General features: G+C 49.6%; 1 protein-coding gene across 3 annotated transcripts; it reads right to left on the bottom strand.

The window, feature by feature from the left end:
• Positions 1-10,395: 10,395 nt before the first annotated feature.
• On the bottom strand, positions 10,396-24,910 carry LOC122393330 (dipeptidyl peptidase 9-like). 3 transcript variants are annotated; one of them, XM_043389257.1, is made up of 17 exons: positions 24,725-24,910; positions 23,330-23,589; positions 22,807-22,971; positions 22,343-22,478; positions 21,721-21,846; positions 21,200-21,299; positions 20,688-20,864; positions 20,080-20,239; positions 19,535-19,642; positions 19,113-19,247; positions 18,610-18,726; positions 16,337-16,645; positions 15,629-15,748; positions 15,003-15,155; positions 14,500-14,610; positions 12,179-12,322; positions 10,396-11,844 (listed from the first exon to the last, which is right to left on the bottom strand). In XM_043389257.1, exons 2-17 carry the CDS (start codon positions 23,582-23,584, stop codon positions 11,752-11,754), a joined length of 2,409 nt encoding a protein of 802 aa, XP_043245192.1. In that variant the 5' UTR covers positions 23,585-23,589; positions 24,725-24,910; the 3' UTR covers positions 10,396-11,751. The 3 variants fall into 3 exon arrangements, with proteins under 3 accessions (XP_043245192.1, XP_043245193.1, XP_043245191.1); XM_043389258.1 differs by having other exon boundaries at positions 24,800-24,899; XM_043389256.1 differs by having other exon boundaries at positions 23,330-23,594; positions 24,725-24,873.
• Positions 24,911-24,927: the final 17 nt, after the last annotated feature.

Below are 24,927 nucleotides of genomic sequence, written 5' to 3'. Positions count from 1 at the left end.
CCTTAGTCCAGCTTGTTATTCAATTTGTGGTGCTAATGCCAACTGGTTACCAGGAGCGTCAACCTGCTCCACTAAAAGCCACACTCCCGCCTTGGGAGAAGCTCACGCAACCCATCCAGCGCCGCGACATCCCAATTTACCCCTCTCGCTCCCTCATCCTATTCCCCACCCTATCCCATCACCGCCGCGTCGCCGTCCCGTCCGTGTCCCGTCCCGTTTTGTCGCACATCTGGATGATGCAGCCCTTCCTCTCGCGAGTCACAGTGACCGTAATGGATCGCTCGGAGAGGAGAAACTTTGCGTGTCCGGAGGGGTTGTCGAGGGTGCCGAAATGGCGATGAGCGGCTGGGGGTGGGACTGCCTTTGAATGATCAAACAAGGGAGGGATGTCGATCGTACGGTAGACAGACATGCGTCGGAAAATGGGACGGATCGGGAAAATTTGAAGGGTTTCAAATGTATGTATTTTGACGATGATGGCGTAATGCCCAAAGCTTCTCGTAAAGTTGTTGTCTTTTGGATTCGGAAGTTATATTCAGAAAGCATGAGAGTAGGGTCATTATTCTGATATGTGCTCGGGTTTCCTACATAAAAACTGCGCTCCTTTTACTAAGTGCAGTATACATAAAAAACAAAACTAGCAAGAATATATAATATCACACGGGGCCGGTAAAATGTTTCATTCAGGACCGAGGGATTTGTTGAGTTTTCCGCACGAGACCGAAGGTCGAGGGCGGAAAATTCAACAAAGCCCGAGGTCCTGAATGAAACATTCCGGCCCAAGTCAGGGCTGTCTCATCCCTATCTCCGTAACGTGTCGTGTGCGACCAATGACGTCACGGCATTGCGGCGTTCTGATTGGGCGGCAGCTCCGAATCGCCCGACTGGTGGTCCCCGCTCGACAAGCGCACGTGCACCGACTATAGGCATTTGTAGTGGCATTGACGGCAGAAAAAGTGAGCTAATGCAGAGCTCTGAATATACTTGAATAGTGTCTAAGCCGGTAGTAATACGTAAAAACGTCAGATAGGTTTCTTGTTCGTCTTGATTTGAGCTTTTATATGATACGATTTTTACCTTGGTGTCGAGTCTGGCAGCTATGTGGGAGAGCCCTAAAGTTGGGTCATTTTCCATAGGATTGCATTACAGCCGTCCGACGCTTCGTACCTGTGACGTCACGGAAATCGCTGCTTTGGCCTAATGAGCATACCTTCTATATAGGGCCTTGGGCCCAAGTGTGATATTTATTTTAGCATATGCCGTTTAATTTCCATATTTAAGCTTCTTTAACAATTGTACATGCTTGAAAGAAGTGAAAAAACCAAGAACGAATATCAAGAACTAAAAAATGTACATATTCCCTGACCTTAAGATAATAAACCAAGCCGACTCAAGATCACTGTGTTCCATCCTTGTGTCTGGCTCTGAGTTGGATTCATATCAAACCAAGAACATCTATTTCATATGTCATATGAGAAACTAGAGTAACGTTCGTTTTCAATGTTAGAGAAGAGTGGAAGGTATACCATCCTGTGAAGTGAGCGCTTGGTTTTTTACCCATGTCAGTATGAATAAAGTTTTTACTGATCAATGTGAAATGCGTTTTTTGTCAATTCATTGCAGTTGTAAAAGGCATGAAATTGACGCCATAAATGTAGGTGATTAACTAATATGTCTGTATATACATTAGGATTTAAAATATAATGTTATTGAAAACCAACATTTACAATCTGTTCAATAGTTCAAAGCGACCAAATGCAACACGTAAGTTCACGTTAGATTTCTATCAGTTAAGCTCTTTTCCAGCGCCTTCCTCCGTCTCAGGAAATGCTTCAAAAGTTCGCTGATAAAATGTTTTGCCCATGGGCAAAACCTTTGACCAATTGCCTTCAACATTATGCGGTTTAATCCAAAAAGCTTTTACCGCACGCTCGCGCTAATGCTAAAGGCATACTTCGGCATATGCTAAAAGCATAGGTATGTGGAATAAAGTCCTATTGCATGCCGTGCATGGAAGTGAAAGTCAAATATATACCATGTGCGTGATCAGCATGTTTTTGTAATTTTGATGGGCCTCTGCAGAATCGGGCAAACATGACATCTTTCTAACGTCATTTTGGGACAGCGAATGATAACTACCAAGGATCCCTTTGAGCAGTGTGGAAAGTTGATGCAAATAAGGCGCTGCAAATTGTATACTGCCAAGAGAAGGTTTTGCACATACCTATGCAGAAAACATAAAGAGGGCTCTATGTTTGGCTCTGTCAAGAACATTTTCTCTAGTTAAGGGAGGGCTGTGCAATGTTATGGTTATAATGACAGTTTAGTTTTTGTGCTTATGCTTTTCATTATGCTGAACGTGTTGCATTTTCCAAGTGACTTTTTTACTTTTTTCTGACCTCAGAATAGTAATGCGCATCCGGCAAAGGCCCGATACGGCGTGCTTGCTACCGTTGACTGATGTTTCGGCATTTGACCTCTTCTCTTCTAATGTCACTTTATATCACTCCCGCGTTCCTTATTCGTTCAAACACTGCGAAGACTTCACCGTCAATATTAAATTTTGTTTTTATCCCTAACAATGACGACGGACATATTATTTCTGAAAAAACACGACATTTTTCCTTTTGGATAATCAAATGCCACGGTTTTTCCTAGCCGACCACATATTGTGGACACATCGGGAACGCCGCAGCTGTTTTCCCCACAGACTACCGTCCCTCCGGGGACTGCCCTCCGGCACCATCCGGAAACCCCGATCCGGAGCGACGTCAGCCCAGTTCCGGCCGACTGCAGTTGTGAAGTCTCCGGTGCTAGCGCCGGCCCGCCCGTCGCGGTCTCTACACTCTGGCCGGCTTTAGCGGCCCCGTCCGTCTCCTCAGGTGACGGGAGAGAGTGAGGACTTAGGGAGTTTTGGGAGCGCGGCGGTGGTGCATTTGGATGAAGAGCGACTGAGTAGAGTAAGTGGGTGATGAGCTGCAATTCGCACAACTCAACTTTGGTTGCAAGGCAAAGTGCATTAGCCAAGCAGCGAAGTACGCGTTGAATATTCTAGCAAGCTTTGTTTGTTATTCGCCCCAGGCTTTTTCTTCAAGAAATGATTGTTGAACGAAGCTTTTGTTATGTTAAGTAAGTTAGGCCTTAGTTATGTCTGAAGTCAGCTTTGGATGCATATTATTTGTATAATTCATGCTTTGAGAACGGTGAACTAATAGTTGCATAGCTCTGGCGGTATCTAAAGGTATAAATTCACATTTTCCATTAGATCAAGACGATATATGGATGCAAATGCGCTGCAGTGTTTGTTAATTTCCTTGTTTTCTTAAAGGTTTGTAGTTTCCATGAGTTAAATGAGCTTATTTTTTAGGAAACATGGTTTTCCAATTCTATGCGGAAACATAGCGTATAACATTGTCAAAATAGCGTGCAACGTAAAGTAGTGGCAATCGGAATAAAACAATGAAAGAAAAAACATTTAACTCACTGACGACCTTCAAACGCTTTCAAACTAGACCTGGATATAATAGAAAACCTATATCTATGAAGATGGTGAACAAATCGCTGAGATTTATGGGACCGGGCTGTGAAAATGGCATATCTCGTTCGCCTTAATTTGGCGCATCGAAAAGCCTCATCACCACTCACTGCTGCCAGTAACAGCTGTTTAGGCTGGTGGAACTTTAATTGGTTATCACGGGTATCCAGCTTTGAGCTGTCTGCCCATTTGAATTCTTCCAAAACCGAAATATTTTCCATCCCCCATCAACCTTACGATGCTTAGATGTCACATGTAGTAGGTTACGTGTCACATCTTATTTTATGACACAGGCGCGTCCAACTCATATCCGATACAACTGCCCTGTCTAATTCCACCAATCTCAACCCAGTCAGCCACCCCACCGGGCAGCCAGCGCCGCGCGGGCCCTACTCACCGATGCCGTTCAGTTCCCGTTCCGTGTCCGGGCAGTTGGACAAACCAGCAGGCACACCCATCGGCCGACTGACGGATGACTGGACGACCACGGCGGCGGCGGCGGCGGCGGCGGCGGCGGTGGCGCGCTCTTCTCCAGACAGGGGACGCCCGTCGGCCGCCGCCCTCCGGCTCTCTCCCCGCTCCCGCGCCCCCGGCGGCCGCTCTGTCGCTGGTGTCGACACCCGCGGCCCGCTGGCGCTGCGCCCCGCTCCCCGGGGGCCGACGGACGGTGCCGGGGACAGCCCGTCGAGGTGGTGGTGGTACGGGCTGCCGATGCACGGATTGTGCGCGACGGGAGATATGGCCGATGAAGCTGACGATGGTGTTTTCCCCCGGGAAGGGGCGCTCGGCGCAGAGACGTTAAATCGATGAATCGGTGTGTTGTTATTGCGTTAGGGATGAACAGGCGCGATGGAAGGGGACGGTAGATTTGGCCCAATTTTTACATAGCGCCAAGTAAATTGTCTCACTCAAAGGTCAAGCCACACAGTCGGAGCAAAGTTGAAACCACTTCCATTGAGTTCCATACTTCCTCGATATTTTGAAACTTTTCTGCAAACGATTATGATTAACGAATGATTTGGTTGGATAACCATTCAACTGCATATATACTTTTTAAAAGCTCAGAGGAATCCTATACGACAATAGCAAATCCGCTCACTCTGCTGTGGTTTGCCGTGTTGATCATATTTTTTTTACACATGTTATCCTGCATTATTTGCGCACATGCTGTGAAGTTTTAGCCCCAAGATGCTCGTATATAGGGTCAGGCCACCATGTCACGTCTAGTGAGCCATGTCACGTCAAGTCACCCTAGATGGTTGCCTTAGCTAGACTGGTGAACGATTACCTTGAAAAATTACGTGATTTACAAGGCAAGAACCAGGGGCGCGGAAACTACTTTCAGACTGGGGGGGGGGGGCACACCATGATAGAGATCAACCTAGGGTACCCACAAATCTAGTTTTCTCACTGGGGCCACATATTTTTCATCCCTTTGCGTTTTCAACAAAAAAGAAAACATTTGCAAAAAGTGCGGTATTCCGTCTCAAAGTTGTGGGGGCACCGCCCCCACGGCCCCACAGTTGTGGGGGCAAGCTGCTCCCATTGCCCCCCCCCCCCCGGCTCCCGCGCGCCTATGGCAAGAACTAGACGAAATACTTATAGCAATTGCCTAGCATACGGTGCTGTATTTTTGTGACCCTTAGGCCTTCCATTACAAGTCAAAACTAGAAATAAAGTTGCGTCTCCATTGTACAAAAGTAAGCACTTTTAAACCCGGTTCCTATATTGTGTTATATGCGTTTATAACAACAGTAGGTATTGGTCGACTGATCTTGCAGCATGTTTTTTTACGGTGATATTTGTATATCTATTTTTGAAGTTGACATTTCGAGGTCATATTACAAGGCGTTTTGACGACTGAAGCATTGACGTTTTGCCAGGTCAGAATATAAGACGTTTTGACGACCGAAGCATATAATGCCGGCAAAATTGATGTCTTAATCAAATGTTAGGCATTACAATAAGAAAATAACGTAAAAATTAGCACCATTTAGACCAGAAGTGCATTTAAACTTTTTTTAAATCGTTGACCCGAGGTAAAATCTGAAGGTAGGTAGGTACGTCAGCGGAAGAGCTAAGTAGCTATTGCGTGACATTATCTTCGCCCACTATTATTTCCAACCAAAAGACAATTGATCAAAATTATATTGTTGGAAAACTAGAAATACACATGAGCGCATCACAACTATTTCCATAACCATCGTTGAGCTGCGCTGTCAGCCGCATGATGGTCTCCCGGCGCACCCACCCTCTCCGTTATAGGGCGATCGGCGCGCTCTGCGCCACATATGCCGCCGCGCGGAGCTCCGCCTCTCCTGCCTTTGTGGGCCGAGCCTCCCATTTCCGTCTCCCATTTCCGCTATATTCTCTGTCCACATCATTTCGCATAGACATCGCTGGCACCGCGCCAAAATTTATTACCAACCTATTACTTTACTAATATGGGAGGTGCGGGCAAAATTAGGGCTTTGGGCTGCGCTGGACTCGCCGCGGTCATGTCGTGTGTTCTGTGTTTTTCTGGCGATATCGCGCCGCATACTAATGCAGCGTGTGTAAGGGAGCGGAAAATGTCTGTCTGGCCGAAACTTCCTGCACTGAGCAGAATACGTCAGCGAGAGGCGCGCTGCGCTCCCCGGCCAGGGACTCGTTCCTGGGGAGAAATATGTATGCTAGTGCAAAGTGCTCATTCTTAAATATTTTAGGCATGGATGCTTGATAGTTTTTGATAATATGTCGCATTATTCGTTGCATAATTCATAACAGTTGCTATAATAAGCGTAATTAATATGACCTCCACCTGAACGTGACTTTATTTGACTAAAAAATTTCACAAGTCTCGCATTTCATTTTACGAGTAAAATGACCAATTAGTAGCAGGTCACATTATGCAATTTCACAGTTGCCCACGATGTTTGGTGACCTGACCTGACTTTAACCTTTGTTTGTGTATGGCAGCTCGCGCCTCAAAAACGACTTTTTTGTCTGCATATCGCACAGGCATGTGGTGGTTAAGTTACGGTCAACAGCCCATCGCTTTCTCAGTTTGGAAGCTAATAACGTTGAAACCTAGAATGTTGGCCTTTGTGCTGCAAGCTGTCTTCGAGTGGGTCAACTAAAGTCCATGGTGATCGTAAAACTGCTTTGCTAAAAGCTATATTATTGTTTTTACGTTTGTCGGCGACAATTTGCTCAAAAGTTGGACTGCGAAATACATGTCAAGAAATCTGTTATACCTAGTAGTTCATGGATGAGAACCGCATCTCATCGATGGTAAAGTAACTTCTTATTACCTTTTTGCCACGTGCTAGTCCGCCAAAAAGAAATCAAATTTAGTGTGGTAGTGACTGTGAGTTTTTTATCTGTTTTCACTACTCGTCGCCGTCTGACCGTCTTTCCCTTCGTCTCTCCCTCTCCACTTCTTCTTCTTCTTCTTCTTCTTCTTCTTCTTCTTCTTCTTCTTCTTCTTCTTCTTCTTCTTCTTCTTCTTCCATTTCTTCTTCTTCCCCCCTCTCTCTCTCTCCCTCTCTCTCTCTCTCCCTCCCTCTCTCTCTCTCTCTCTCTCTCTCTCTCTCTCTCTCTCTCTCTCTCTCTCTCTCTCTCTCTCTCTCTCTCTCTCTCTCTCTCCACCCCTCTCCATCCCGTTGTCAAGCCATGTCGGCCGGGACCTCGAGTGGCGTCTGTATTAGAGCCGAGCGGTCCGGGGACGGCCGCACGCGCCGCCTCAAGAACCCTCCCAGATGCTACTTGATTACCGGCGCCGCGCCCGGGCGGGGGCGGGGGCGGGGAGGACCCACAATACTGACACACTCTGCCAGCCTGGACGAGCTGAATGGGCAGTCCGCGCGGCCGAGTGTCCTGGCTCAACAATGCCACCTAAAAGTATGTAGTCCGGCATTCTGGCGCCGTTTGGTAAGGACTAAAAAGTACTGTTTCTGGTTTGAAGACGCGGATACTCAGGTGGGGTTAAGTGCTAGACGGAAACTTAGGTGTGAGTTGGTTAAGTGTTTTGATACTTTTAATGTACAATGATTATTGTATCTGTCGGTAGAGCAATGAGTCTTTCACGCATCGCAACTAATAGGCCTAATTGCGGCCAGGATCACTGACAAATACCTGGCGATCTAATTCGCCCAGCGCCTATTTCTTTCGCCTCGGTATTTCACTCGGATTTTTAGGTAGTAGAAAACAGGAGAGATAACCTCCAGAACCAAAATATCGTTACTTCCAAGAATTGGTTATAGGTAATGCTAATTGTAACAGCCATATAATCGGGTTGGTAAATACAGTCGATGTATTTTTCCTTGGCCCGTAGAATTCACTAATGCCTACAGTTTGAAGAACCGTCTCTGATTTGCAGCTTTATCATACGCTGACCTGGCAATCGGTACAACATGGCTGCAAATATTTGCCTAAATAAATACATAAGCCGAGAGAACAGGCTCAAATAGGCCCGATTATTCCCTAGCTCTGCACAACTGGACAACAGCCGTATCCGAATTATCGATCAGGGGTGCAGTGGCGCGGCTCGACACGCGTTCCCCCGGCGTGCCTACGTCCGCTAAACGGGCGGTCGATCGTGTCTCTCTCCTCTCCCCATGCTGACCGCCCTGCCAGCACCAGTGGTCGCCCGGGGGAGGGGGAGGGGGCAGATCGGACCAGTGATTGTTTACTCGTCACAACTGCCGTGCCGATCAGCGGGCCGCATTACAGCTGCTCAGCATACAGACACACAGCACGGACAAATATGGGCCGAGGCGTGCCGATGGACGGGCGAATAGATGAACCGACGGATGGACGGGTTAATCGGAGGACGGGTGGGCAGATGGACCGATATATGGACTCCTAAACCAGTTGAAACCACGAGCAATACCTAACGCATCCGGCTCTCATGTCTTCTGCATTTCGTCGAGATTTTACTTCTCATTTAGTTAGCTCCTATGTCACCATGTCACATTCCTGACCGGATTCTTAATATCTGCACCCCGTGGAAGAATTCTAATAAAATGACTTTGACTTACTTTGACTTTGACTTCGAAAACAGCAAGAGAGCGGGTCGGATGGTAATTTGTAGCATACATAACAAAAGCTTCACAAAACTTGTTAAAAATGACGGGTACACGCAAACGGCACAAACAATGGATCTTATGCCTGCACAATACGACGTTTTGATCGAGCTTTGCAATACACTGATAGGTCATATGACCCTCGATAAGGAACAACCATCAGAAATCAAAACTGCCTCACCCAAACAGCCTACTGATCCCCAGAATCATCACGGCACCAGGGCGTCGATTAGCGCTCCTCCGCGACTACCATCAGTTCCACGAATGGCTGCGACATCTCCCTCCCCACCGCCTGGACCGCCACCCAGCCGGCGCGGCGGCGGCCAGGCGCCCCTCTCCCGCCCCGATTATCTGTTAATGCATGGGTAACGGGCGAGTGGTCGGGCCTGAATGAGACGCGGACCCGGCCGAATATCGATGCAGCCATGACGTTTGGCGTAGACGACCCGGGAGGAGGGGGGAGGGGGGGGGGGCAGTAAGGAGGGATGGTTCGGCGGGCCAGGATTGCGCCGAGGACGCCAATTCGGGAAATATCACACGAATTAGGTGTAGGTAGTCCTGTTCCGACAGGGAAGATATGGCGGCATTTTTTTCAGCATCTCGTATTAGCAGCTGAACGAACTGTAGCAACAGGAAGGTTAGGATTGCTGAAATGTGATGCTGCACCGCAATACATTATACATCAAACGCTAGTTTTTACGCGCTGCATTGTGGTTCTTTGACAAGAGATATCCAGATGAAACTGAAAAAGTCTACGGAAAAACAGTCAGTGGCTGCCAGCGAATATCTCGGTTATCCCGGTTGCTTTGGTAATAGACGAAACATGAGATTCGGCACTGCTTTTTCCGAGCGTGGTTGTCGTTTCATGTGTGAATTGTGACCTGTCATCATGTGAGAAGTGAGCGGGTTGCTTGTCCCGTTTAACCCGCCTTCTCACCAATCTGTTCTTACGCGGCCTCTACTGCTCCCCTCTCCCCCACCCTTTTCACCACTCATCGCACCGCATCTCTGCGTCCGCGGCGCCTGTTTGTCGCGCTCTCTGCGGAGGCGTTCGGCCCAGTCTGTCCGCTAATGGCCTGTTCATTAGGACTGTGCCGCCGGCGCTAATGTCGCCAATCGCCACCACCGACAGCCGGGCGCTCATCACTGCTGGCCCGAGGAGTCGCCACCGGCACGCGCCGAGCGACGCCGGCTCGTCAGCGGGTCGACGCCGGAGGATAGTGCGTGCCGTGGACACGGAGACGGACAGACGGGGCAGTCAGAGACAAAGAGACAGATAAGACGGTGTACGGGCCGCCGCCAAAAAGTGCGTGCCGTGGACACGGAGACACTGACGGTGGATGGGGTGGTAAGACAGACAGATACTGTGGTCAGAGACGGACGGGCAGATGGACGGACGGGCAGGGCAGATAGACGGACAGGCAGTGGACGGAGAGGCAGATAGACGGAGGAGGGGCGACGCAGGACAGTGCGTGCCGCGAACACGGAGACAGAGACGTGGATGGAGGATTCAGAGAGACCGAGACGGTGGACAGGGCGGTTAGACAGACAAACGGTGGACGGGGCGGTCAGAGACGGATAGACGGACAGAGTGGACAGAACAGTCGTGAATACAGATGCACTTAGAACAGAACGATCACAAACTACGGTCTCCTTTACTACGGTAAAAGAGACAGTTGAGAGCCGCCGCCCAGATAGAGACGGACGAAAAGATTACCGATATATAAAAACGGTGGGTGCAGAGATAACAGGTAGGTGGTGAGCGAAATAGTCATCAAGAGACACACAAAGACGTTAGCGAATCGACCCTCAGCTGTTTATTCCGGACGCACACCTTTCCCCATGCCGCCCACAGGCAAAGACAGCAGCCGAGGAGTATTTCACCACGCTATAACACTGCGTTATCGCATACTGCAAGCGCTCAACGCCTGCTGGAAAGCCCAGGTTGAAAGCGGGGCGGACAGTTCGCGACACAGATCGCGTCCACAGCCGCCTAGCACCGCTCACAGTTCGGTAAATGCTGCCGGAGCCAAGTCCTCCAAAACTTTGTGCGAGTCACCCAGTCTCCGTCGTTCGCAGCGTATACAGGAACATGGTTAGTAAAACGTGGCTGCGACGAGCAGATGGTAACTTTCGCACTGGATAAGACCGATCCAAAACACCACCAGGCTCGATTCAACTTAAAGCGAGTGATCAACAAGTCACCTCCAGTTCTGCTGGCTAGACTTGCGCAAGAATACCGACGAGTTAATTCACCTAAACACACATCATTCTTCCATTCAAAAACTCAATCACTCTCACAACCTTTCACACGTTGGATCGTTGGGCGCACAAATGGTTATACCGTCTCCGGGGCCTAACGCAGAGTTCCACAACCATTCGTCCAACAATAATCGTTGCTCCGGTCCAGAGGTAAGTGAGATGGCACCCCTCCCGTATCCCCTTCCTAGTAAATATCGGACGGCCGCTGGCGGTCTCCGTGTAAAGAGCCGTCCACTAGGCCAAACCTGAGGAGCGGACGGCCATCTTCTGACCACGGGCGGCTTCAGATCGGCTCCAGATCCGTTCAGGAGAAGCTCAGGAGCAGCTCAGGGACCAAGTAACAGCCGGATGGCACCTGACCATCAGCAGGTCAATAGCTGAAGAACAGCTGGTCAGTGGCTGAGAGGCAGGGACGCAGCTCTTCTGGTTCCGCGATCAGCTGGTCTTCAGCCGCTCAAACATGAGCACCGGGTCGTTAATTCACTATCAACAGGCGATTCCTACATAAAACCTTTCTGTCTTCTAAACGCCCTGCCCCGGCGCCTGGCTCCAGATCGGCCGTCTTCCAGAGGTTCCGCAATGTTGCAGACTGACCACCGCTCACTCCAGGCCCGGATAGAAAAAGAGCCGTTGCCTCAGCCCAGATCGACTCACAGTCTCCTGCTGAGAGCGAGTGACCGTCTCAGCCGAGAACGGGTGGCCGTCTCAATCGAGAATGGGTGGCTGTCTCTTGCAGCGACCGGGTAGACAGCTCATCCGAGAACGCATGGCCGTCTCAGCCGAGAATGGGTGACCCTCTCTTGCAGAGAACGGATGACCGTCTCAGTCCTCCAGATAACTGGACGGCGTCTCAGCCGAGAACAGGTGCCGTCTTCGTTGTGCGTACGCTCACAGATGGTTGTTGAGGAACGTAAGAAGCGTCAGCTCGTAATGTTCGCTAGACTCTAGCGCACGTAGACTGTGCCGCTCGTTCGGGTACACCTGCGGAAGAAAGGAACACAAACGTTGATGCTGAGTGGTTGCTTGCTTTAAAGCGTGCTAATGAGAAAGACTTGTTTGATAAACCGTCAGTAGAAAACAAGTCCATCGTTTGTCGTGGCAAGAAACTGAGCCACGTAAAAATGCATAGAAGAGATGACGTCGCTTCAGCACTACCGCCCATATTCTAATCATATCTGCAGCTGGTAGGGTTTACCGGCCTATTTACCTGCAGCTGGTAGGGTTTACCACCCTATTTACCTGCAGCTTACCAGCTCCAACCCTCCGTTTACCGGCCTATTTACCTGCAGCTGGTAGGGTTTTCCGGCCTATTTACCTGCAGCTGGTAGGGTTTTCCGGCCCGGATCAGAGCCGAGATGAGCTGCTGTGTGTGGAAAAAGTGCACGTTCTCGTCCATCAGGCCGTGGAAGATGAGCAGTCGGTTCGGCTCGCTCGGAAACTGGTTGGCGTAACTGAGCACCTGTGGACAGAGAGATAGGGACTGGAGTTAGAGGTTGGAGTTATGTAGCAGAGCACTTGTGGACGGATAGACGGGCTTTGAGTCAGGGGTTGGAGTTCTGTAGCTGTGCAGATGAGGACGAGTCGAAAAGGTTAGTGGAGCGCCTAGGGAAAGACAGATAAATATTTGTGTCGCGTTGTGTTTGCTACCCAGGACACAGGAATCGACAGTTCCATATACACTACACAGGGTAGGAGTAGGAAGGACAACACGAAGACTTATCGTAAAGCAGACTTATCGTAATTCTGGTACTTCGCTACCTTATCACGAAGACTTGTTGAGAGTACGGACCAGTCAGAATTATAAGTCAGCGTGAATCTGCGTCAGCAATGAGAACTGAACAGTCTGTTCTAATTTGACCTGCTCTATTCTGAATATCACCGACAAATCCTTATCAAGGTAATAGGAAACTGCAAGCAATAAACCTACCGCCCGGTTACACACAAACAAACAACTAAGACGTCACGTCGGGACGACACATCAAAATTAATCTCAAGAAACGCGTCACATCTGCAGCTCCCATCTCGGTCTTCATTAGCTCAAACGGCCGCCTCATATTTCATTATTGAGCACCAGCGACGCCTATGACGAGGCATAATTTCGCGTCATAAACCGGCCTCAATAGCCGAGCGCCGGTGTCAGCCTGTAGGGCTCTCTGCGCGCGAGGTATCCAGCTGTAAAACGCCGCCCCGGGGGGCCGCCGCGCCCGGCGCGACGAGGCAGCCGCGGCGACACGGGAGACGAGCACAACACAACGGCCCCTCCAATATTGCCGCGGCAGGATTTACGCTACGATAAATACCAGCAGACGAGCCCTGTGATAGCGAGCAGCCAAACGAATATGATATTTGATCCGTTTACACTTTACGGTTTAACAAATACATAAATTGATTTTTTCACATAAATTGAATATTCACTAGCATTTAACATTGGCATGTATCCTTACCCTGCTCGGCCATTATTTGATAAGTGACAACCATCACACTGAACATGAGCTGCCAACGGAAAGCTGTTCGCCGGCAGAGGCTAGAGAGCGGTAACAGCAAAGGGAAACGACCACAAAAAGGTAACAACACAGTCTATATCAACACTGGATGAAGTTATAAACCTACACAGAAGCGGAGAGATGCAGCAAGTGACTCAGAGGAAGGACGAAGCTGTAGAACCTCTTATGTAGGGGGATGAAACACTAGCGACACAGGCAACATGGCAGGTAAGAAAAGATGACATCGTAGAACTTCTTATACAGAGGCGGAGTAGAATGACATTCAGAGTGGGGAGCTCAGACGAGAGCCCCACTGTCACGGTCGGACTCGGCAGCAGTCAGCTCCCAGTACCGCCCTCCCGAGAACACTTGAGTTGCCGACCGGCTCAGCAGAGAGCTAAGGAGGGCGATTACCATACTGGCGACCGGCAATCGACGCCGGCCGACCGGCCAGCCAACGGCGACCAGACGAAATCAGCAGCGTGATCTACCAGCGTTAGGCTAGTAGCGTAACCAAGAATCAGTATAACTGGCGGTCAGTTGAGTGGTAAAGCGGCATAAAAACCAGCGTTAGACAAGTAGCATGACCACGAGATAGCTAAGCAGCTGGCGGCTCTAATAACCCAAGCGTTTCTCCTCGAGAAGACACCACTTGACTCAAAATGGCTTTAGAAGACACCCTCACAGTGATTTGTCATGCAAGAACGCTCGGTTAGATTGAAATCAAAGGAAATCATTACCATATTTCGGGGAAAGACATGCTTGAACGGTAAAATTGGCAGACGCCAGGATTAAACCGTATGGGTCAACGAGAACGCCTGCAATGAAGCATGGGAGAGTGTATGATAGTGAAGGTAGATAGAGGATGTGAAAAGTTGACAGGATTATGAAAGAGAGGAAAACGGAACGCGGAGCGATATGTGCTACACACATCTAAACGATTGTAAATCATAGGACTTACCGATCAAAAAATTGAACGAAATATACCACCTATGTATACCACCAAACTCTAGACAGAATACACATGGGTAAAACAAACGAAATCATCTCACCCTCTCCGAGAAGAGCCACTCCCAGTCCACTCACCACCCAGACCCCCCTACACCAATCCACACCCACCCCATTCCACCTCAAACAAACCCCAGGAACTCACCGCGCCTGCCTCGTATCCACACGGGTTTCGGCAGGGCAGGTCCATGTACCGCTCTGTGTAGCCAGTGTCGTACAGACTCCAGGACACCACGGGCGCTCCGGGCACCGCGAGCTGAGGGGAGGGAGAAACCGGGGGTTAGAGGAGCGGTATAACAAGGGGTGCAGAGGGAGTCAAATGAGGGCAAAAACTCCAAGCATCACCAGCTCATGGATACAGAATGATGAGGCCAGAATAAATGGGGAAGTGTTCAATAAATAACCGTAGTGATCACAGCTAACGTGAGCTGCGATGTCGCACTGTCCTACACACCAACCTGTCAGCTCAGTTCGTTACCAGAATACTGCTGACCGATTTTGTACTCGATACCGTACGGTAAATACACGTCACCGTCATAACGCGGCTGAATTAGACCATTACTCCGCCAGCTGCACCGAAAGTGTCCCAAACCAGCACCTCCCCTCCCCTACGGTCGGTGAGAGCCATCAGACCCCACTCGCCCGTACCTTGAAAACGTCCGGCCGCAGGGCGAGTCCCATCAGGCTGAGGTATCCGCCGTACGACCAGCCCTGGATGGCCACTCGACTCAGGTCAATCATGCCGGTCCGGTCAGCCAGCTGGTGTAGCGCGTCCACCTGATCGGCGATCTCCACCGTGCCCTGCGGGGTGACACGGGGTCACACAGGTGTCAATATACAGGGCTCGCTAGTGTGATGCACATTGCACGTGCTCACTGTGCCTTGGGGGCATAAGGAATCATACAAGGGTCACGTTAGGGATATACAGGGTCACTGAGGGGCCAAGGGAGTCAAAGAAGGGCCAGGGCGTTTGCTATATCCATCGTACACGAAAGGTGACGCGGCGTCACACAGGAGCCGGAGGTTGGACATTTCAACTTTACAGCATTTTGCTGCATACGCATGTCTATGTACTATTGGATTACGAGGTAGCGCATTACGGTCATGCATATTCACCACATAAAACAGCGTAGGTAATGCAAGTTCATCTTGATTAAAGGGTGAAATGGTGATCGTCTAACCACAGTATCGTCCGTAAACAACAATTGTTCACCATTCACCGTCAGCCCCTTCCCCCCACCCCGCTCCCCCTCCCCCTCCAGCCGTGGTCTTACCATCCTGTTCTTGATGTGTCCCTCGAACTTGGTGCCACGGTTGTGGGAGCCTCGCGAGTCAATGCAGACCACACAGTAGCCCTCCGCGGCCAGGATGTGGTTGCGCAGGTAGCGGTATCCCTGCAGGGAAGGGCAGAGGCCACCGGTCAAGGAGGAGGGCAGACAAAGGCAAGATGCAATACTCAGTCGCTACATTACAAGGCAAATGTCAGATGTCAAGATGTCAAATGTCAAATACGTGCTTCCATAAAATTGACCCTAATGATACCATGGTATGAGCCTCAGAAAAAAGGAAGGCGGGTTAAATAATATATATGTACCGAAAGAGGGCGGTTATATTTCTGCTCAGCAATATTTAGAATGTCGAATGAATGTCGAATAAGCGTAGAATACAAACGCACATATTGATATTTGAGGATAATACACCCGTCACGCGGCAAACGCCATAACCTTTCTCAAAGAATCAATTATATGCTTTATAGACCAATCACAATGCAAAATTCGACCTTCCATCCGCGTATTGGTCACTCTCACTATTCAAATCCTACCCTCGATGTCCCCAGCTACACCAAAGACTCAAGTTTACCATCTACTCCCTAACGCATACACGTCGCATTTTCTGGCGAATACCCTCTCAGCCATTCACTCTGAAGGTCCGTCCCTCCTACTCCCTCCCTCTGCCCTTCCCCTCCCCTCCCTCCTTCTCACCTTGAACGTATTGGTGACCACCTGCACCTGGGGTCCTCCGTACACATTCACCACGGTTGGGTACCGCCTGCCCGGTACAAAGCCGGTCGGCGGGTACACCATGGCGAACAGCTGGTCTCCGGAGCCGCGCAGCCGGCAGCTGTGCAGCTGCGGCAGCCAGCGCGGCGGCTCAAACGAGCACGGCTCGAGCACCACGCCGGCCGGCAGCAGCTGCACCTCGCCCGAGTTGGAGGACGAGTGGAGACGCCACACCTGGCAGCTCGGGGGTGTGGAGAGGTTGCTCTGGACGGTCACCAGCGCCGTGCACTCCTGAAGAGAGGGTAGGGAGGGGGTTAGAAGACTGGTTACTCTCTACGGTCACCGCTGCTTACTCTGTGGTTACTCCGTGCACTGCTGGGGAAGGAGAGGGTAAAGAGTGAGGGGAGCAGCTGAAAATTAAAGGGAACTGGCTGTCAGATTGACTGTGAGCGGGTACAGTGAGCCGCTGCACCGTAGGGATATTTCCGATCTAGCCTGTCTTAAGTCCCAGAACCGACTTTTCATTTCAATCATTCTTTCGACTTCATTTAGCGTAAAATTGTCTGAATTTTCACGTTATGTATCTCATTCTACCTAAAATAATATTTTTGAGCACAAAAAATGAGCCCAAAGTCAGGCCTTGCTTACCTAACACGCCGGGTGAAATTGAATGCTAAAAGCTAGTACTCGTTTATGGGGCTGATAACTCGAAAACAATCATTTCCAGCATTATAAATCGCATATGGTCAAAAAACTACATCGTTTCGGATTATGCAGAGGCATTTCAATAACATATTTATCAAATTTTGAGACTCACACCGCCAAGTTTAAAATATGCTGTAAACGGAATTTAGCTCAGCAGTACGATTTGGAAAAACATAGAAAATCAACAACTTTCGACAAAAGTTAACACTTTAATTCTTATACCATTCGATTTGTCGCAGAATTCTGGTTCGGGAACATATTCAAACTTTTGCTACTTTTTGCTCCTCTCGGAGTAAAGCGGTCTATAGTATCGAGAACGGTACTACGGCGGCGCCCGGCTCAGAGCGATGAGGAGCATGCAGGCTACCGCGCGTTTGACCCCTGACCTGATCTTTCATGACGTCACATATTTGACGTCATACCGTTCAGCCAATGAACGACGGCACTTACTCTTGAAATGCATCCTATAGGATTACTCCTCCACCTGATATGACTGAACAACTGAATTTCGTCTGAATGCCAGCCCGACGAATATTGATAAGGGTGATATGCAAAGGTGGATATCAACTGCTCGAAATTGTTAATCGGAAATGACTCATCCATTTTGGCTGGCATATCAGCTATTGATTTATTACCAATACGTGCTTATTTTCTATATTTTAAATTAACGGCATTGCTTATAGCCGTAAGATAACAGTTCATCTTGTTGAAATTTTCTGTCACAGTAAATCGATAACGCGGTTTTGCGACGATCTTTATGCCTGATTTAATGTGCTTACCCTTTCCATCTTTCCATTTTTTTCGTGGCAGACGGTTGTTGAAATATTGATCAGTACTGAATTACTGATATGTTAGCTGCATGACCTAAATGGTCTGGATTAACGACGGTGTGAATCAGGGCCTTGTTTCGCCGGTGATAGCAGCACGCTGCTTTTACACGTGTCAAATTGGGTTTCCATGGAAACATCAACAGGCCCATTGCTCCAACACTACCACAAGTGTGACGTCAGCTCGCGCAATTTGATAGCAGCGTGGTAGCAGCATGCCGTGAAACACCGCCCACGGCGCCCAGGTAGGTATTCAGAACACTCGGAGGATGTGCTCATCTTTACAGCCGTAGAGAGATTACTTGTGATGTTAGCATGGACTGTAATAGTACGTTCTAGGCTTGTTTAAAACTCAAAATGCGTTATATTTCATAGCACTTACTTTTATACAACATTTGAGGGCACTACAAGCCTGCACCCTTCACCCAGGAATAAAGACAGGCTAAATCGGAAAAATCCCCACAGTGCGCTGTTGTGTGCAGAAACGAGAACAAGACATTAGTTTCACCAAAGTTGGCGTGCAGCTCATCATTTTCAGAAAGAATATCAACACAAATGCCTGTTCTAAGCCGCAAACGGCGCTGGGCACAGCGCCACCATAGTCATTTCAAAATTCATGTCGCCATATTCCTGTCTCCCTCCCACCTTCTCCATGTCCAAGGATCCCTCCCACTTCTCCCAGGATCCACGAGCAGCCGCCGGAGGCATTCCTTTCCAACTTACCGAGTCAAGGTAGGCGTTATGGTAGAAGCCCGGCTGGGTGAGCTGCTGGCACTTGCCGCTAGGCTGGAGGAACGATGTCACGTATAGGTGGCGCTCCACAGGTGTGTCACGGCTGCCCTGTGCGTGACAGTGGAAATGGAGTGGTCGGTGATGGCACGGGGTGAGAGACCGGCTACACAGACTACGGCTCTGCGTGTCATGACACAGGGGCGTTTGTGAACTCCGTCTGCAAACGTCAGCCGCGTGGAAGAACTATAAATTTGAGAAAAGGGTCGGTTGTGAGACACCTAGTTCGGGTACGTTAACTTTTTACTCATTTTTAGTTACTTCACATTAACGTTACGTTACGTTAACTTCACATTTCGTTAGCCTTATAGTCGGTACCGGGAACACAACGGTAAAAGAATGTATAAGCCAGGCGATGCTTTATCAAAACAATGCTCCAAAACCGTGCCCAGTCCCACAAACTTGGCGCCCCATCCAGTCCTGACAGCCATTCTCACCTGGAAGAAGACGAGTCCGCGTTTCTCGGAGACCCAGATCTGTTTGCTGTCGAGGTTCCACTGACCGGATGTGAGCGGCACTTTGGTGACGGCCGGGTGCTGGCTGGCAGACCGGCTGCCCGGTTGGCGCGTGATCTACCGGGGCAAAGGGGCAGATTGACGGGTCACGGGAGGTCGGGTCAGAGCAGGGGACAGAGAAAGGTCCACGATTGGACAACCCCTGGCAAACCAGCTGGGGAGGCCAGGTTGGGTTGGATTAGCAAAACAAAAACGATGACAACGGATTTTACGACGTTTAGCTAAATGGGGCTGGGTGATGCTCCCACTGAGATGCACGCCTTGAATGAAGGCTTCTAGAGACGGATCGGAAACTGACAATGTCAGCTGGTACCCTGGTGCAGAAGTACGGTAGCAGCACGTACCTGAGTAGTGACCCGGTACAGGTGCGTGTATCCCGTGGTGTCGTCCATCCATAGGAAGCACACCTGGCCCGGGTCGCTGGTCGGAATCACGTGGAATATGTCGTGCACCTGTGAACGAGATTGAAATGTCTCAGCTGCCGCTATTCCTATATGTAATAATCTTGGCTATTCCCACATACATATTTTGGGTGTCGAAAGAATTCAACGGCATACAAGAGATCATAGCAAAAGCACAGATGTGGATGGGTGTACCATCGTGAAAAATAAGTCATGGTGACTATTCCGCACCGTACGTCTTCAGAAGTACTCTTCCAATGGCATTTATATTCCATAACTTTACGATGACAATGTGGATAACATACATGTCACATGACCAAGGATTGGGAAAGACAGGACCGCAAAGTGGAAATCTCATCAGTCAGCCTTCCGGGTCAGTCAGTGCCTTGCATCCACTGGACACCACAACCCACACAGCCTCTTCCCTCCCTGTCCCACCGTCGTCCACCACCCCTGTAATGTAGGTACATGACCTATAGCAGACTCACGTTAATCCAGACATCAGTCTGTGCCGACAGCAGCACCTGTACGGGCGCGGCCGGCGGCGGCGGCGGTCCGGGAGTGGCGTCATCGGCGACAAACAGCGCCACGGGCACCAGGACCAGGTCCAGGCGACACTGAGAGCGGTCCAACAGCTGGCAGTGTACGCTGGCGGGACGAGGGGAGCGGGTGGTGAGGTGGCTGGTAAGGCGAGGGGATGCTTCTGACGGCAGAGGCTAGTCTAAAATTGGTGGTGTTAGGCATGTATTTGATAAAAATGTGGCGATCCGATGGGGTATCACCCATGAAAGAAGTGTTTAAACACGAACATGTCAAAACAGAAAACCGATGATACGCAACGTTATGACGAATCTAACTCTACAGCTGAAGCGGATGACAGACATTCCCTTCAGATCGGGTCGTTTTATGTCTGTACATAAAACGGACTATTTTCATAGCGACTTCACCTTCAACTAGTCCTCAGTGACCCTCACTCTTCAGTTGTGCATATCAGCTATGACCGTCTAACCAAAGGGAAACTTACATACACTATCAGGAGCATGCATTATCCACCCTACAAATAAAATACACACTATCCCCTTGCAGTGTCACTCACAACTGCTCGTCGAACCATCCGACGCGCACCAGGTACTCCATCCAGGGGAACATGGAGGCCAGCGGTGTGCTGAGGTGGCGCCGCGTCAGGCCCGCCACAGTCTGCGTGGGGCCCTCCAGACGGAACTCGAGCAGCTTCAGAGCAGAGGTGGCGTTCGTTGAGCCCGCCCGTGGGTACCTGGGGTGGAAGGTGAGGGGTCAGTGGTCAATGGTCACCATTCGGTCAATGGTGAGGGGGAATGGTCACTGGTCAGTGGTCAGAGGGCAGTCAGGGAAGACGTGATAGGGGAGCCAGTGTGCGAGTCAGCAGAGTCCGTTCACCGCAAGAGGTGAGCTTTAATATTTGAGCTTAACTAACAAGACATTCTTCGATAAAAGCACAAAATAACATTCATGGCCAAAAAGTAGCTTTGCTGAAATCCTTATCGTGTAGACACGGTGTAAACTAGCTTAATATATGTTGATCTCGTTTCATAAATGGAAATGAGTTTGTAATTCAAGTAAGCGTCTAACCTGATGGCCTCTGGTTCGCTGCCCTCCTGCATAGTGTGCAGATAGAGCACCTCCACATGGGTCTCGTCCACCTCCTCGTACAGAATGCGGTACACGCCGTCTGAGGATACACGCGGCACCGGCAGTGTCCGTCACAATCACAGAATACGTGTTAAGCGCTGTATGATGATAGGGAAGGTAGTGTTCATCTCCAACCACTAGTCAAACATCAACAAACAAAATAAGGCATGTAAATTGCAAAGCCTACAATCGCAATCGAGGGAAATACAACAGATACATTCGGAAATGGAAAGCCACTTGCTATGTGAAATGAAACATGAATGTCGAGGATACTATCTCCAGTGAAAATATAACCTTTAACCATTTGCAACAAAGCCTAGTTTGTTTTCCTGAGCCCGATATTCAGGCCTTATTACAAACATAGCACTTCTATTGAGCCACTCAACAGTCACCCTCCCCCCCCCCCCCGGGAGAAGGTACTAACAAGGAGAACAACACCCCGCATCTCCAGACCATCTCACCTTCGGCGGTGGGCGCCCACCAGAAGCCGACAAAGCGCGAGAACTCCTCCTGCATGACGTACGAGGGAAACCCGGCGCTGAGCGCATCATCCTCCTGGTGGGTGCGGGTCAGACGGACGTCCGACTCTGACGGCATCGGCAACGGTAGGGTTAGATACCGTGGGGCAGGGTGGGGGGCTGATACGGCGGGGTATGAGATAGGGTCACTCTGACAGGCTGGAGCGGCAACGAAGTAATTGTAAGAGTTTAGTGGGAGTTGATTAAGGGCGAGCGTGACAGTCTTACAGACGTTTCAGTAATATAAAGTGCTGATTGGATGTAAATGAAGTTCAAACGTAGGAAACGGGAGGTTATAGTTATTTGAATAGCAAGCAGCTGTTCTCCAGACGATTCGTGATCCTACTCCAGTGCTATATTCTACAACTAGCACATTGAAAACAGGGCCTAAGTGGCTCATAAAACATCAAACTAATGGAAAATCCGTCTAATTGGAGTTCGGACAACATTTCGCAGATCACGACTTTTACACTCCGTCCCTTAGTCTTAATAAAAACTGCCCCGATGCTCCCCATTTCCCCCATAACAACCATCCAGTCCCACACCCCTCAAGCTGCCCCCTCACCTGTGCGCGTGTTGAACAGCCAGATGTCCCCCTCCTCCACATAGGCCAGCAGATCGGGGTTGGCCGGGCAGATGGTAGGGTTGAGACGCGGCTGGCCCCGCGTACTGGGGATCTCCACCGGGTAAACCGCCGAGGCCTGGAACGACGCACAAGGCAGGTGTTAGAGGGGGCGACTGATGCATGCAGATGTGAGGTTTCATATCCAGTTATTAGCCGATGGTTCTACCAGGCTCAAACTGAAATGGTGAATACAATGCTTGCGAGCGCTAATTACTTCGCGTATTTTCCAGCTTAATGCAAAACGCCAGGAGCTGTCAGGCACGGCTAACCATTCAATGAATAGCATCGAACTCAGCTAAAAACAAAACAATGTAACACCAACATTCCCTGCTTTGGTCACAATTAGCTATTATCCCCGGTTCTGTCGCATGTCTACCGTCTACTATGATCACGTGACCACTGACCCTGGCGCTGTCGTCGGTCACGTGGTAGACGCTGTTTCCTGCGGTGAAGATGAAGCGTCCCGACTTCTCGTGGAGGCCGTACTCTGTGATACCGCAGCCGACCACCCTCTTCCTCTCGAGCTGTAGCTGCTCGGCGCGACTGGAGCGGCTACCGTATCGCACACTCTGAACGTGGAACGTGGGGAGGGTGGGGTCAGATGAGGGTTTACGGACGTCTCCCATAGTAGAAGAGTTATGAAGTAGCATGAGTAGGTAGTTGACGTAATTGCGTAGCGGGTTTCATAGACGAACAAGAACTGGATATCAAAAGACCGATCCACAAGCCCATTACATTCAACAAATCGCAACCAATCTAAGCCTATCGATATATAATCCCCTAAGAACTTAAAGCCTGATAAATCGACCAAACCCAGTCTCTGACACAATCCCTGCCTACTACATCCCCTGACACAGTCAGGGGTTCAGTCCAGAATATGATACAATTAGTGGCCCATTCCGGCCTCTGTGACAATCAGCCTCTCACCTGGAAGGTGGGGTCGAACAGCTGCTGCCAGGGCAGCTTGACGTTATCGCTGACGGCCGCCTCCGGCGGCACGTCCACGTAGCACAGCTGGTTCTCCGATCCGGCCCGTGCCGACAGGTAGTACACCCTCAGTCGGCCGTCGGCCAGCGCGCGGAACGAAAAGTGCTGCGGTGTCCGCGACGACAGGGCGCTCAGCGAGCGACGCAGCTGGTGCAGCGTCTGCCGCATCTCGGCCCAAGAGCGCTGGCCGCTCATCGTGGCTACGTTGAAGGAGGGGGGGGGGGGGTAGCCCAGCTCAGAAATGCTGGCCGCTCATCGTGGCTACAATGGAGGAGAGGAAGGGGAGGGTTAGCCCACTTCAGGAATGCTGTCCCCTCATCGTGGATACGTTGAAGGAGGGGGGGGGGGGTAGACCAGCTCAGGAATGCTGTCCTCTCATCGTGGCTATGCTTGAGGGGAGAGGGTTAGTTCAGTCCAAGAATGCTGCCTGTTGATAGTGACAATGCTGGAGAGGAGAGGGGGAAAGAGGGCAAAAGGGGGCATCGTCTCTGCTGGAGAAAGCTGTCTGTTCAGGAAAGAAGTAGGAAAGTGAAGGAAGGTCCTACCTGCTGGTGCATTGTCCAAGAAAATGGTGCACCATTACTGGAAACACAATAGGGTTTTCCAGGGAATTATTGGCCTTTTCTTATGGTTTTCATATCAAAATTGCTGATGCTTGAATTTTGTGTTAAAAATTACATACATCTTCTCAATCTTGTTTTATGAAGCTTCATTCACATTTTTCACCCCAGCTGGTGACACTTTTTGAATGTGTTGGCATGCTTTGCAGTAGCTTACCATTCATGAATGCCAAGATCAGGAAGCATGAGAAATGAAAACATTTAAAATAACAGAAAAACAATGGCAAATGCTTCTGAAAGAGCACAGCTTAACCAGACTTGTTCCCTACTCTCAGGCTGAACATCACCTTACCCAGCAAATACAGAATAAGCCATCCTAGACTTGAAAAGTATGTGAAAGATACTTATGGGTACAGATAAGAAGCCCGTCCTGCGCAGTGCGCATTCCAAATAAAACTTTAAACAAACAACACAATTGCAACCCTAATCTCGAAAATCTGAAGCAGAGCAGAGCCAGCAGAGGCCAGTTTTACCAACAGAAAAATAGGCGCCTACCTGAATTTTTGTTTTTGCCTGAAGACCGCGTCACATACGGAGCATAAACAGTAAGGTAAAGCCATATCTGCTTACGTGTCCATCACGTTCACACTCCATATATGGAGCGGTCTTAAGGCAAAAAAATCAGGCAGGTGGCTATTTTTCTGTTGGTAAAACTGGCCTCAGAACTCCAGCAAGAAACTGAATAAGACAGCACTTCTCAAATCTCACCAATTACCTGCAGCTTCAGATCGTTAACCTCTTAAGATAGCCTTGAAATAGCCTTAAGTGACAGCTCCCACGATATAATTACCTATCAAATTAAGCTAATTACAGCTTATATCGCAGGTAAAAATGAAAGTGAAAACACAGTTCACGAAATGATGCAACCCGAAGCAGCCGAGAAACTGTCGTAAATGCGCCATTTGATGTAGAAATAAC

The sequence above is a fragment of the Amphibalanus amphitrite genome, unplaced genomic scaffold (assembly GCF_019059575.1).
Source record: "Amphibalanus amphitrite isolate SeventyFive unplaced genomic scaffold, NRLGWU_Aamphi_draft 000530F_arrow, whole genome shotgun sequence".
In the NCBI taxonomy this organism is placed as follows: domain Eukaryota; kingdom Metazoa; phylum Arthropoda; class Thecostraca; order Balanomorpha; family Balanidae; genus Amphibalanus; species Amphibalanus amphitrite.
Note: the sequence above shows the minus strand (reverse complement) of the source record. Positions and strands in the feature narration are given on the sequence as shown.